Genomic DNA, 14,288 nt, shown 5'->3' with positions numbered 1-14,288 from the left:
AAAAAGCGATATTCTTATCGTCACCCAGTGTATGGAAGTCTCACCCGGTCAAAAGTGCAACTTTACAACTTGTCAATATCCACCAGATCTGATTAGTGGACTGCTAAAGGAATCTTGTATAAAGGTGTGCAGTAGAGAGAGTAACTTTCAAGATAAGAATGATCGTAATCATATCCTTCTCATCGTGTGCCACGTGTCTGCTTTACGTATCAACCTTATCTTAAGTCTACACAACCTTATCTTGCTTTTAGATTCTATGTTATCTTCTTTTGTAATAATCTTATCCTTCACGGGATAAGACTTTGTATGTTAGTGTTCGTCCTCCTCCTATATGAAGGGGACTAGTCTGTATGTTTAGGCACACTGAATCCAATAATACTCTCTTTTTACTAAAATGACTTTTCTCTAAACTTCATCTTCTCTGAAACTTTGAGTTATATAATGGTTATCATCTGAACCTCTCACCAGCTAGTATGCTCTACACTCGCCTATTCTGAGGATCTTGTGTACCAGAACACCGAATATTGATATCAATTGGAGGGGTTATCTTTATGGTTTATAGAAATCTTGATTCAAAGTTATCATGAGATTCTTAATGCCTTGGGAATGGCTCGAAAGCATAATGGATATACTGAGATAATATATATATATATATATATATATATATATATATATATATATATATATATATATATATATATATATATATATATATATATATATCATCTAGAAGCAATTCAACCAAATGGTATACTATTTTATTTTATATATTATATATAATTATAATTTATAATAAATAGATTTAAATACATAAATGAGATTTTGGATTTATATATAGTCAATTTAAATTGTGATAGGAAATTATTTTTAAATATTATTTTTTAAAATATTAAAATTTAATTTAAAGATAGTTGATTGACAGAATAGACAATTGAGAATTTTAGTTATATAGATTAAAAAAAGGTTATTTGAAATGGTTGAAAGAAATTTCTAAACTAATTATTGGGATACTGTGCAAAATGTGTCATTCAAAACAGAAAAGAAAGAAAATATTAAGAATATTTAATTGAGATAATAATAAAAAAGAGTAGATCGATTTGTGGGGACAATAATATTATAAATTATTTTTTAAAATATTTTAAATTGTGAAAATAATTTATAATTATAAAATAATTATACTAAGAAAAGTTAAAATGTTTGTGGGTTAATTGCCCCCACACTGTATTATAAGTGGATTTGTCCCTGATAATAATTATAATTATATTTATACATTTATTTTCTATTTCTTTTTATTTTTCACCCAAATTCTTTCTCTCGGCAGTGACCTATAAAATGTCATAATTGCTTACGTATTGAATAAACCAAGACCAAGTTCATCAAACTCTTGGTTGATATATATTATTAATTTAGTGTGATTAAAATTTCTAAACTTAAATGCTGGTTAAATTAAAGTTTGTAAATTGTGTTTGTATAAGCAATTCAAGTCTTACTTCTATAAAATCAAGTCTAAAGACAAAATTTTAATATGTAAATATACTTTTGAGAGTAAATAAATGTCACAAAACTGAATTTATTCATCAAAAATACGTTCAGTACCAAAAAATTACAGTGATTTCAACTCGTCATCAATTCAAACACAACATGTTAAAGATGAGGTGGAGACAGTAGCACATGCTCTTTTTTCTCGTATATACAGTATATTATAGAAGTATAGCCAATTTGGTTTGCTTCAGTGCTTGGTGGTTAGCAATTTGGGTCTTCATGGTTAATGCTCCCTTCTGCTCATAAAGATGCATGCCCTTGTCAATTCATGGAGATCGAACTCCGTCCCAAGGAGTTGTTGAAGTTAATAACTTTAATATTGATAATGATGCTTTTGTCAGTCATGGCAATAGAATAGAACAACTGATCTAGGTGCAGTTTTCACAGATTGAGTTGCATATCCAAATTTATCCCTACGTACCTAGTTTCTACCCCATTATGCGGAGGCGATGGGAGTGCATTGGACTCTAAATTTGGCCAAGGAGTGTTGTGTTTTCACAACCTGCACATTCTTTTCAAGCTTAGAAGAGAAAATGAATTCAAGATTCTTAGTAAACATAAACATACCCCCTCTTTTCTGCGTTTCCAATAGTAGAAAGGGACATAAATAAACAACCTAACACGATATTGAGCATTGACAAGAGTGAAAGCAAAATTCATGAGCCTGAAAAGAATAATCAACGATTAGCTCCGCCGCATTTAAGAATGAATTAAATTATTTAATGGTTTCAAACTAATTTATTGCATATTTAAATTATTTTAAAATACAAAATTATAATTTTTCAAAAAGCTTGAAGAAAAAGCATTATTTTGAAGGGGGGGGGGGGGGGAACTAAATTTATGGCGTCTGTGTATGTTATGATTCAATTACAATATTTTTTATGGTAAGAAAATTATATACACTATTAATGTATAATAATGTTAATATTAACGCATAATATTTATACTAATAAATTAATTTTGGTTGGACATGTACTACAAGAATAATATGCGTAACAACTCGTGTGTCTATATACAGTTAGACACTCACGTTTATCTTGTCGTATTTAATTTGGTATAAACATCAGATCACAAAGACCACATTCAATAATTGAACATTTTTATGTCATTAAAACAACTAAACATGAATTTAATTTAATGTATATGTACTATATAAAATAATTTATACATATCACTACCACTTGTCTCAATTCCTTTTCTCAAATCTAAAGCAGAAGCCATTGAAATATATATTTATTCATTCATTCCTGTCCACAAAGTCTACACAGGGTGCCAGATCTCAACTAAATCGTTGATCTTATTTTGGGGAAGATCATTTAACGATATATTATACATAAATAGACCTTTTCAAACATACATAACACGCAAAAAGAAAGATTATTATTAGATTAAATTAACTACAATAATGCAGCATTTTTTAAGAAGGGATGAAAGTCCAAGTTGTCAATCCTATTGTTTAGTTTTCTTGATCACGAGGAAGTGGAACATGAGATCGGTCAATGAAGAAAGTCTCATAGATGTAACCAGCAAGGCCACCACCAATGAGAGGCCCAACCCAGTAAACCCAATGATCGGTCCAGTTTCCAGCGACCAAGGCAGGCCCAAAAGACCTTGCTGGGTTCATAGAAGCAGCAGAGTAAGCCCCACCTGCGAGGATGTTGGCCCCAACCACAAACCCAACCAGCGTTGGCCCAAGCCCAGCAAGTGCTCCCTTCTTGGGATCCACCATGGTCGCATACACAGTGAACAACAAAGAAAACGTCAACACAATCTCCCAAACTACTCCTTGACCATACCCCACTCCACTGGCCAGCGTATGAACTGGAGTTGCCTGCAAAACAAACAATACACATTGATGCATACCCTAATATACAAATAAGAAGCTAGAAGGATGAGATTGAACGGAATACTGCAACTTAAGTATGTTAATTTAATTCAAATGGAGTTGTAGTGTAAGGATTTTTTTATACAGTTATCTGATGATAAATTAATTGTCCTATACAATAAGTCTACTGTACTTTGAAAATCATAATTATTTGTTCAAATTAAACTCATTTTATAGGACACATTTGATTTGATAAATCCAGAATATTTCATAGTAGAAATTTGAAAATTAATTTTTTGAATTATTAAGATTAATTTATTTAAGAGGTAACAATATTTCTCACTATTTCATATACACGAACCTAGAGATTGAAGTCTTGACTGCGAGCTGATTAAGGGTAAATTTGATTTGAAAAGTATTATATATTTTGATTTTTTAACATATAATTACAAAAAAAAAAAGGTCATTTTTTTAACGAATATTATTACCTGTCCTCCTGAGAGGTAGTAAAGGAGATAAGAAGCTGTTGCGGCTGCTACTAATTGATCAATCCAATAGAGCATGGAACGAAAGATGGTGATGTGACCACCGGCGAGGAGGCCAAGGGTGACGGCGGGGTTGAGGTGGCCACCGGAAATGTGGGCGGCGGAGATCATTACAGCCACCACAAGTGCATGTGCCACGGCCACAGCAAACAATCCCACTAGTGCATCCCCACCAAGCTTGTCTAAAATTAAGGAAAAAGAACATGATCCAAAACCAAGGTAAGTAAGTCATAATAAATTATTCTATAAGATGGTGATGTAATATATTAGAAGTAATTAAGAAGGTGATTAGTAGATAGATACCAACGACCATGGAAGAACCAACGCCAACAAAGACAAAGAGGAAGGTGGCTATGAATTCAACGATGAGGGCCTGAATGCAGTCTGGCTGAGTGGCCTCTCGGGTGCTTCCAAGTGCGATTTTGGCCATGGCTCCTCTGCTCAATTGCAGAATTAATCAATGACCAAAATTACTTGGTTCCCACATTGAACATAAGTGGTACCATATGTTGCCAATTTATATGCAATAATGCAAAGAAAAAAGCATATTCATAATCACCTTTCACATCTCAGAAATGCAAGTGGACTTGAATGCTATTGGACACCCCCGTTGACTAATAGCTTTATACGCTAACAAAAAGGATATTGATAATTATGTCCAACCTTTCATGACTCGTAATTCACAAGTGCAAGTGACCTGAATGCTACTAGCTAGGTTTGCACATGGTGTCCAGCCTTGACTAATACCATTTTTTTTTTACTAATACCAATTACTATTGTTAGACACATGAATGATGAGAAATGTTAATAAGATAAGCATTAAAAATACTACTTTCTAACACACTTTTTTAGATGTATTTTTTATTAACTGAAATTTTTTAAAATTCATAAATTTGTGTAGGTTTCATTCTTCTTTATGTGAGATAATTTATGTACAATAGCGTTTTTCTTTTGAAAATGCCGAATTCGAGACAACTATTTAAGTTTAAAAAAATCATACTAATTAATCTATTCTTTTCTAATAATTACTAAATTTAATTTAAAAGAAAAGGTTAAATAAGATTTTTTTTTATTTTAAAAGTATCTCATCTTTGAGTTTTACAAGTGATTTCATATTCGAGTCTAAGATATGTGATTAGATATCTAGCTCAATTACTCTATAAAAAAATGAATAATATAACTTAAGATAAAATGAATAATAAATTTTATTAAAAAATGATTGATAAGACTTTGACAACTCTAACAGGAGTATATACATTTATTAAAAGTATATAAAAAAAGTGATCATTTATTTGATAGCTCAAAGGAGTATACATTTTATAATAGTATATTTTTATCAAATTTAAAATATATAATGTAGGGGGAAAAATCTTTTCAGCCTCAGTACTTCTTCAGTAGCACATGAGACTCCATGAGCATTCCACCGGTTCAGCTTCATCCACATCAATTAACTATATTATTTTGTCCGATACCATGAAAGCCACTTTTTTTCTTGGAATAAACAAGGTACACTAGCAAACAAACAAAAAAAGAAAGGAAAATATAACTTAATAACACAGACAATAGAAACTCCCCCGTAACATCATGCATAAACATACAAGAATTTGGGTCCTTAATATAAAGAGTGTATTCAAGAATTTTCTCAATAAAAAAAGTATAGCTAGCACCCAGTTTTTTATTTGCACTGATGCTTACAGATGCAACTACATCTCTATGTGTAGAACTGGGGGAGTGAAACCAAATGAAACATACTCTAGTATACAATTATATATATAATATGTATCAAAAAATAAAAAATGATCAATCCTTTGAATCTATAAAAAAAAAAGATATATATTTTGTTTGTCATTCAATTCCTTACTCAAATCTCACTTTCTCGTTCCATTTTTAAAAGATTATAGAAATAATCATTTTAAATTTTTCAGTAAAAACATGTAAAATAAACTAATTTAAAGATGCCTTAACTTTTTTTCAATGCCAAAATTACAAACCACGAATCATGTTCAGCTACTGACATTTGGATTCGTACACATATACTAGTGTATATTTTGTAAAAGAAATATTATATTTAAAGAAATAAATATTATTTTTATTATTTTTTTATAAATTCAATTGAAATATTATTATTTTAAAATAAATTAAACTAATAATAATACACAAAAATATTATCAATTCTGACTGTGAGGGAGGGGACTAGGGTTAGAACTTAGCCAGTGGGCCATGTAAAAGGGACGTCGTAGCGTTCATCAACTCTCTACTTTACTTCAACATAAAAATAAAAAGTTAAAAACAAAAACTGTCGACTTAATAATTAGTATTTTCACATGATGATGACGATGGTGCCATGCCACTACTTTCTCTTCTGATCTGTCATTACATGGTCACTGTACCCACATCAATTTTTAATGGACGAGTTTTTCTTTAAAATAAAGAATAATCTTTTCTTAATTAAGAATTTCAATTCTCCAACGCCAGGGCATCACCCTTAATTAGGTCAACGGAATTACAGGCAAAGTTAATTTCAGATACAGGACCGGTCCTTAGGTCTTTTAGGCTCTTAAATATATTTAATATTAAAAAATCTTAATTAGTTTATTAGTAATATATTACAAGTGATTTTTTTATAAAAAAAAATAATATATATCGCGATTTAATTTTTAATAAATAATTACTTTATTATCATATTAATTTTTTTCGTAATTAATTAAAGTGCGTGTTATTAATAATTTATAAATGTTAGGATAAATCATAGTCATCAAAATATTGATCCGTAACATTATAATACCTATAATACTTTTCAAATATTAAAATTTTTATTTTCCTTTCTAAACTTGAAATGAAGACTGGATTGAAAAAAATATATAGCTTACCCCTTTATTATAAATGTTTCCACTTCAAATTCGTAGACATCAATAAGATTTATGTATCTAAAGTATTATCGGCTTAGGTGTTTGATAGACAATTACAATTTTTTTTTCTTTATTAAAAGGCTTCTTTTAGGTTTAGAGAAAAAAATATTTATAAATAATTATTAGTCTTCATTTGATCTTAAATGATATGAAATGTTCTAGCTGGAATAAGCTCTTTAGTCCCGCCAATGTTTTTGTTTAAGTACACCCAACTTATGGGATTGAGTAACATCTCATCATAAAGAAATCGACCAATTATCTCCTTAAGTCACTTTGCATAACAATCGTGGCCTAGGAGGCTTGTGTACTGGCTAAATTCAGGGCAGATACAAAGTTGTTACTACTATATTGTGACAAGGAAAGAACGTTAATCGATTTGAAAGCTTTTCCTCGAAATCATTGATCATAATTACTTCATATAAATTAAAAGGTTGAAGTTACATTTGGTGCTAGTAATGATATATGAGGACAAGCCGCATTAAGATTCTACTTTCCTCCCTAGACTTTGAGCCAAAAATAATCAAGGAAAAGCAGCACTGACGCATAAACTACGTACAGCACATTATTGAAATTACTTTGCCCCCTCGACTTTGAGCAAAAATAATATAGGAAAAGCAGCAGACACGTAAACTACGTACGGCACATTATTGAGATATCGTGTACATATTTGGTTTTTCATTTAAAAAATCTCAATTAGGATTTTTTTTTTTACTTATATGTAAAATTTAATTAAATAAAATATTGTTAACTTAAAAGCAAAAACTTTGCATGGTCAATCATCGTGGCGGGCTAAGTTTCTTCATTACTTCAAATTTATTAATTAGAAACTGATTTAGAAACCAAAATTATTCAGTCACCATATAAACTAATTTAGAGACAATAATATACTATTTACTTAGCTAATAATCCAGCACATAAAATGTTATGCGAATAGTATCACTCTTTATATAATATTGATAAAATTGTATTTTTGGTTCCCTTAGTTATTTTTAATTTCTATTTTAGTTTCCCTTTAAATTTATTCGTGAATTTAGTCCCCAAATTATGTTAAATCCTATAAATGTAGTTTACAAATTCAGATTTGAACGTTGATGGTTATAAGGAAACATTGACGGTCACGATCACGTTCTGATTGGACAATGAATAGAAAAATATTAAAGTTGATTCTTAGACATACATTTTCATGTCCAATCAGAACGTGACACATGACAGTTGACCTTTATTTGTAACAGTCAACGTTCAAATATGAGCTTGAAGACCACATTTACACGATTTGACATAATTAAGGGACTAAATTCATGAATAAATTTAAATGGAGACTAAAATCAAAATTGAAAACAATTAAGAAGACCAAAAAATACAATTTTGCCTATAATATTCAGCACAACATCCATCACTCTTTAAATTGTGGTCAAAACTCATTTATGTCAAAACTAAGATTTATGACCATAAATATTTGAAGTGGTTAGAATTTGAATATGTCGTATCTATTTAAAAATGACATGTTTATCCAGCTAAACATATTAAAATCTTGTAGCTGAAATTTAATTTTAACCCAAGATAAAAAATAAAAAAATGAAGGATGTTTACACTATCTTTTCATCCTATAATCTATTGTATATTTTGGGTGGGGGTTGTTATTGGCCCCAACCACATTACTTTTAGTCCCTATCAACATTCTCAAATTCCAAAGATATTTTTCCCAACAATGCACAATAGAAACACACTTCCACTACACTAGTGGAGGTACGAAAAACATTGTACTCTTTTTTTACATCCCACTAGTTTAGCGGATGTATGTTTTCATTGTGTAGCTAGGTGTGCAAAAAAATTGCACCTTAAAATCATAATTATATTGTACAAGTGGAGATCAATTAAGAAAGTATAACAAAAGTATGATTTTGTTACATAGTATATAATGGAATCAAACTTCCGTTGTGCAACAAAATCATTTTTTTTGGAAAAAGAAGCACAACAAAAATATGATTCTACTACATAAATTGTTATACAATGGAACAATGATTCCATTTTGTCGGAATTCATGTTACATTCTGTTGTTACAATTTCAATATAACAGAATCGTGATTCTGTTGTGTAACAATTTATGTGACACGACAAAAATTGTGATTCTGTTGATTTGCCAGAAAGGGTGAGGTGGGTGCCAATATGGGAGGAAAGAAGCAAAAGGGTATTTTAGTATTTTGCACATTCATGATAGGGGCCAAAAGTAATTTTGGAGGGTTTAATATCAATTCCCATTTTGGGTTCGAGCAAAGGATAATAGGCGAAAGAGTATTGCTGGTGCACCCAGCAAAGCTCTTAAATGGCAAAATTGCCCCTACTTGTTTTCCTTCTTACGGATCAAGGTGATCCATACGTTGATCCGTAAGACACTTACGGATTAACTTGATCCGTAAAGTGTCTTACGGATCAACGTACGGATCACCTTGATCCGTAAGAAGAAAAACAATTTATTAATTAGTTTGTTATATATAGAAATCTATTTTTTTAGTTGAGATTCTTGTAATTGAAAACGATTATGCAATACATGAATTCAAACAGTACATTAACTTCAACATAGTCAAACGAAATTAAATTTCCATAAAATACTACAACTAACTAACTTATGCTAATTTTGCGACAAGGACAACTCGTCTTCCATTTGCGGTAAAGGTTTACTGAAAACAGTTAAAATTTCTATTGGCCCAATCTTTTTCCAGTAGTTAGACTCAATGAGCACCTTCATCACGTCCTCGTTGGTTTTGAGTTCAATTATTTCAAATTTTATAACTTTTTCTGAATACTCATGGTGACTTGGTTTTCGAAAAAACAATCGCGTTACCATTTGTGTTTCATCAACACCATAAGGGGGAATCCCACGAGGCGCAACTTGTTTGATCAAATCCTTCAGTTCATCCATGGTACATCCGGTGGGAATGTCAAAGTTTTTGGGATTTTTTCCTGTGAACGAGTAACCTACAAACTCATTTTGGCGTGACATGTTCAACCTCCCATTGTAATATAGCAGGGCATCATGAGTAGGGGTCATAGTAGTTTCAAGTAAGTTTAAAATACCATCTGGGGTTCTAGCAATGCTACATAATAACTCAATCGGACCAACAAACGAAAATTCATGATTACACATTAACATTGTGTTAACATCAGCATCATCTTTCAGTTGCATACATTGAAACCGAAATTGATTACCTGCATACGTGAAAGGCTGCCGGTAGTAAATTTCATCCAAAAATTGCTTGTCGATTAGCTTAAGGGTATTGTGTATTCTGGTTTTTAACGTTTGAAAATCACACCCGTTAGGTACTCGAATGGGAACTGAAGTGAAAGCTTGGAAGGAAACACCACTGTCGTTGTGAACAATGGATCCATTTGGAAAAATAAAACCTAATGTGGAGTTCACAACTGTCTGACTGCTTGTCTCTCCCAAGAATGCCATAGTTTTTTGTAAGACTTGGGTTGATACTGAAACTTGTGCTTTCTTACAAGGTTAGGTTGTGCCATATATATAGATGAGTTTTAATATTAGTGCTGCATTTTTTAAAGATTGAAAATACGCATGCACATGCTTTCTGTATGTGTTGTCAACTACACGAATGACATGACATGCTTTAGCTTGCATCAGATCTGCATGTGTAGTCATGCTGTGCAGGGTCCTTTCATGCGCTTTATGTTAATGCAGACAACAATTTATCAAACACGGTTTTTCACAATGTGCAGTCAAGTCAGACAACGATATATCATACATGCTTTTTTAGAATTAAGTAATAATTTTGTTATGGACGTAACAAATAAATTACATGTTCAAAACGATCAGGCATTTATAAATTACATGTTCAATCATCATTTAAGTCAACATAGTCTCTCTTGAACATCATGAAGCTCTTGTAATGCTGCATTCTGCTAATATATGGATTTGGCCATGACTTCGCCTGCGGATGACAATTGCTAAATCATAACAATGATACAGGCGGTAAGGGACAACGTTCTTTTAAATAAACTTGTTGTGTATGCGAAAAAAAATGTTAACTCAATCCTACAAAAGTCATTGCATAATCATAAAAAAAAACACTTTATATCTACAATGTACCTCAACAAAATGATTGTCATACACATGACCGATACAAATTATACGATGCAATGAAGAATTTGTCAGCGGTTGACTTCTAAGGGGAAAGAATGTCATGCTTTGTTGTTTAGACAAGGATACAACGATTACGTTATACCTTGATGCAATGACATGTCCCATGTCCGTTATATCCATCCACTTATCCGTTGTCACTTGAATAAAACAAATATGCACGTCAAACTTAATTTCAAACTAAAGTCTTAAAAATCAAATTCATAAATTAAATACCTTGGTTAACCCATCAACAAGTAGTGACATCCTTAATTCCTCAAATCTCTCCGTGCCACCAAAGAGCTTGACATAGTCTTCTGAGAAATTGGCAAGTTCTTTAAGCAGATGGTTGCGGACCACCGACCAAGAGTCTTGACCCATACCTAATAAACTGGTAACCAATCGATATCCACAGTTACCATCACCTTTGACATCAACAATCTTATCAATGAAGTCGTGCATAAATGGCTGAAACTGGTCCAACATGGGCATCATCGTTCTTCGAATCGGTTGCTCAAAGGATGATGCAGAACGTCTCACGGACGAATTGCTATTTTGTTGTGATTCAAAGGCATCTACATACTCCCAGTAAGATGGATCGCGCTTTGTTGACCTTGGGTTCCTACTCGTAGTTTTCTTCGGTGCCCCCTTTGTGTTAACCTTTGCTGGAGGAGGACACATCGAATTCTGATCAGGGTGTGCAATTTCCCAAAGTTTACTTCTTAGAATAAACTTGCCACAAACATCAAGTTCTTCGAATTTTTGGTATATTGTTTCCATTACGTCCTTGATGCCCACCTCGAGCTCAGATAACCCTTGGTCTGAAAAACTGAGTCTCCTCCAGAACATATGAATTGAATCAAGTGGGATGCAACCACCAACATATTTGGATAGCTCACAAGCACAAGGAATACCAAGCGTGGTTCTCACCACGCAACCACAACTTGAGGGATTCTTGCCAGCATAGTGAATACGCTCAAATTCAGCAGCAATCTGATTTAAAGCATACCTTGAAACCATTCCAAGCAGCCTCCTGTATAAGGTTTTTTGGAACACATGTCCAACGACATGTGTACTTGTTTCAAATAATGCTTTAATATGTGTGTGCTGCAACGTAATCATGTTGTTCACGGCATCCCACACACTACATAAGTCTCCAATGCTATTTTGTAACAATCTTTTTAAATACGAGTGAGCAGATTCAGCCCTACATTTCAAATACACAAATAAAAATAAACATATACAATAATACAATTCCATAAATTTTTCAACGTTAATAGAAATAGTTGAACAATTTCATACCTGTTTATTGTTGTGTTTCCTAAGTGCATCACCTTATTAGTCCAGGCAGAAACAAATTTTTCCTTGTGTGGTATTATCCATGTTTCCTTGACATAGTCAACAAATATTGGCCAAGGTGCGCAAGCTACTTCGAACTTCTTCAGGTATTCATCAAACTGCTGTTCTAAAGGACAATCAGTCAGAGATTCCCAGCAATCCATGACATAATCCCAAGCATTTTTTTGCGCAATTAGTGATTTACATTTAGCCTTCACATTCTTGTTTATGTGAAAGATGCACAACAAATTTGTGCATTCAGGGAATACATCTTTCGCTGCATTCATCAATGTTTGGTCTCTGTCAGTGACAATAACTCCAGGGAGGGCATCACGCTTTAAAAAAAGGCCTCGAAAGCGTTGTAAAGCCCATACCAAATTATTAACGCGTTCACCCTCCACATATGCAAAACCGGCAGAGAATGTCATCCCAGTCGGTGTCATCCCAACAAAATCGAGCAATGGGAGTCTATACTAGTTTGTTTTGTAGGTGTTGTCTATCAAAAACACCAAATTGCATGCGTTGACTAACTTCACTGAATCAGGGTGACACCAAAAGATATCACGAACCACGTCTTCATCCTTTATTCTGTGCCAATAAATATATTGATCACGTTCAAGAAGCTTCATCAGATGTTGCATTTCAAGATCGCTTCCTCTTATGGAAGAACGGAATGCACTTCTTGCATTGTATATCTGTTTAATAGTCGTACAGCTATTGGCATTGTGTTCCTTCAGAGTTAGCAAAATGTTTCTTGGCTTCACCATGGACTTCGTCATATCAGCAATAAGTGTCTTTTCAGCTTTAGTCAATCGCCCCGCATATGGATGTCCAACTAATGACTTGGCCAATTCATGATTATGCACTCCACAAATCAACTTCACCATCCAACCTTCTCCTCCAGCCACTGGCTTGCAACGAAGCTTGAAGGGACACCCACATTTCCTAGTCCCAGTGTCTCTTCTGATAAATTCTTTTTTCCTACACTTATACTCGCCACTCCTTTCACAGCCAATTAACACAAATGTACTTCTTCCTCTACTACCTGTGTTTGTGTCCGACCTTAAAATCACCGCCACAAATCTGTTTTCATGAGCCACGGATCGAGCCCACCGCAAAACATCCTCTCGGCACTCAAACACCTACAAAAACCACATAATTTAAGTTTTCTACCAATATTCATTTTATTAAATATGTGACAAGCATTAACATTATAACCTGAGAAGTCTTGAACGCTTCCGAACAATCAACATGTGGTTCATTCGCACCACATGATTTTGCATTTTCATAATCCATATCCGCTCGTTCAGACATTATTTCATACATCCACTCATCTTCATCCATCTAACCAAATCAAACAAAAAATGACCATACAAAAAAATTAGTAATTTAAAATAAAAAAGGAAAATTAATGGAAAAACAGATGCAAAAATAGCAAATACCAAAAATAAGACACATACGGATCAAGTTGATCCGGAACTTACGGATCAACTTGATCCGGAAGTTACGGATCAAGTTAATCCGTAACAATCTTCCGGATCAAGTTGATCCGTAAGCTTTTTACGGATCAACTTGATCCGGAAGCCATCCGTACGTCCGCGACGCACAAACGCCATCTGCGTACCTTGTTTGCCGCCACCGACCACCGCAAAGCTTCACGCCGGAAACTTCACCTTCACCGCTGCACTCAACCTTGCTACCCCCACGAACCAGAGACAATGCCGCAGGAAAAAGTGGAAAACGAGAAGAAAGCTCTTTGAAAATGGAGTAAGAAGCTGTTCCGAAAAAAAATTTGGCATTTTAAGGAAGAAAGCTGATAGGGGCAATTTTGGCATTTTATATTTTTGCTGGGTGCACCAGCAAAAATGCTGGTGCACCTAGCAACACTCTAGGCGAAATCCCACGAAAGTCTGTAATTTGTAGCAGGCCAACAGTCCAATCCAACATGGACCAATAAAAAAAACAGTCCAATACAATGAAAGTCTGTAAATTGT

General features: G+C 33.2%; 2 protein-coding genes across 2 annotated transcripts; both read right to left on the bottom strand.

Moving 5' to 3' along the window:
• Window positions 1-2,748: 2,748 nt before the first annotated feature.
• LOC114409116 (aquaporin TIP4-1-like) lies at window positions 2,749-4,411 on the bottom strand. The gene is made up of 3 exons (XM_028372434.1): window positions 4,216-4,411; window positions 3,856-4,094; window positions 2,749-3,373 (listed from the first exon to the last, which is right to left on the bottom strand). The coding sequence occupies exons 1-3, from the start codon at window positions 4,340-4,342 to the stop codon at window positions 2,999-3,001; spliced, it is 741 nt and encodes a 246-aa protein (XP_028228235.1). The 5' UTR covers window positions 4,343-4,411; the 3' UTR covers window positions 2,749-2,998.
• A 5,770-nt stretch (window positions 4,412-10,181) lies between these two features.
• On the bottom strand, window positions 10,182-13,657 carry LOC114409115. The gene is made up of 6 exons (XM_028372433.1): window positions 13,513-13,657; window positions 13,408-13,436; window positions 12,908-13,356; window positions 11,194-11,327; window positions 10,920-11,145; window positions 10,182-10,836 (listed from the first exon to the last, which is right to left on the bottom strand). Exons 1-6 carry the CDS (start codon window positions 13,636-13,638, stop codon window positions 10,790-10,792), a joined length of 1,011 nt encoding a protein of 336 aa, XP_028228234.1. The 5' UTR covers window positions 13,639-13,657; the 3' UTR covers window positions 10,182-10,789.
• Between the last annotated feature and the right edge of the window lie 631 nt (window positions 13,658-14,288).

This window comes from Glycine soja, chromosome 4 (genome assembly GCF_004193775.1).
Source record: "Glycine soja cultivar W05 chromosome 4, ASM419377v2, whole genome shotgun sequence".
Taxonomy (NCBI): domain Eukaryota; kingdom Viridiplantae; phylum Streptophyta; class Magnoliopsida; order Fabales; family Fabaceae; genus Glycine; species Glycine soja.
Note: the sequence above shows the minus strand (reverse complement) of the source record. Positions and strands in the feature narration are given on the sequence as shown.

Excerpts from the sequence above, each read along its gene's own strand:
- LOC114409116 (XM_028372434.1), bottom strand. The coding sequence starts at position 4,342 with ATGGCCAAAATCGCACTTGGAAGCACCCGAGAGGCCACTCAGCCAGAC. Across the intron at positions 4,095-4,215 it reads TGGTTCTTCCATGGTCGTTG|ACAAGCTTGGTGGGGATGCA; the intron begins GTATCTATCTAC and ends CCTTAATTTTAG. Across the intron at positions 3,374-3,855 it reads ACTACCTCTCAGGAGGACAG|GCAACTCCAGTTCATACGCT; the intron begins GTAATAATATTC and ends TTTGTTTTGCAG.
- LOC114409115 (XM_028372433.1), bottom strand. The coding sequence starts at position 13,638 with ATGGATGAAGATGAGTGGATGTATGAAATAATGTCTGAACGAGCGGAT. Across the intron at positions 13,357-13,407 it reads TGCCGAGAGGATGTTTTGCG|GTCGGACACAAACACAGGTA; the intron begins GTGGGCTCGATC and ends GGTGATTTTAAG. Across the intron at positions 11,146-11,193 it reads TTGTTGATGGGTTAACCAAG|TTTGACGTGCATATTTGTTT; the intron begins GTATTTAATTTA and ends TTTGAAATTAAG.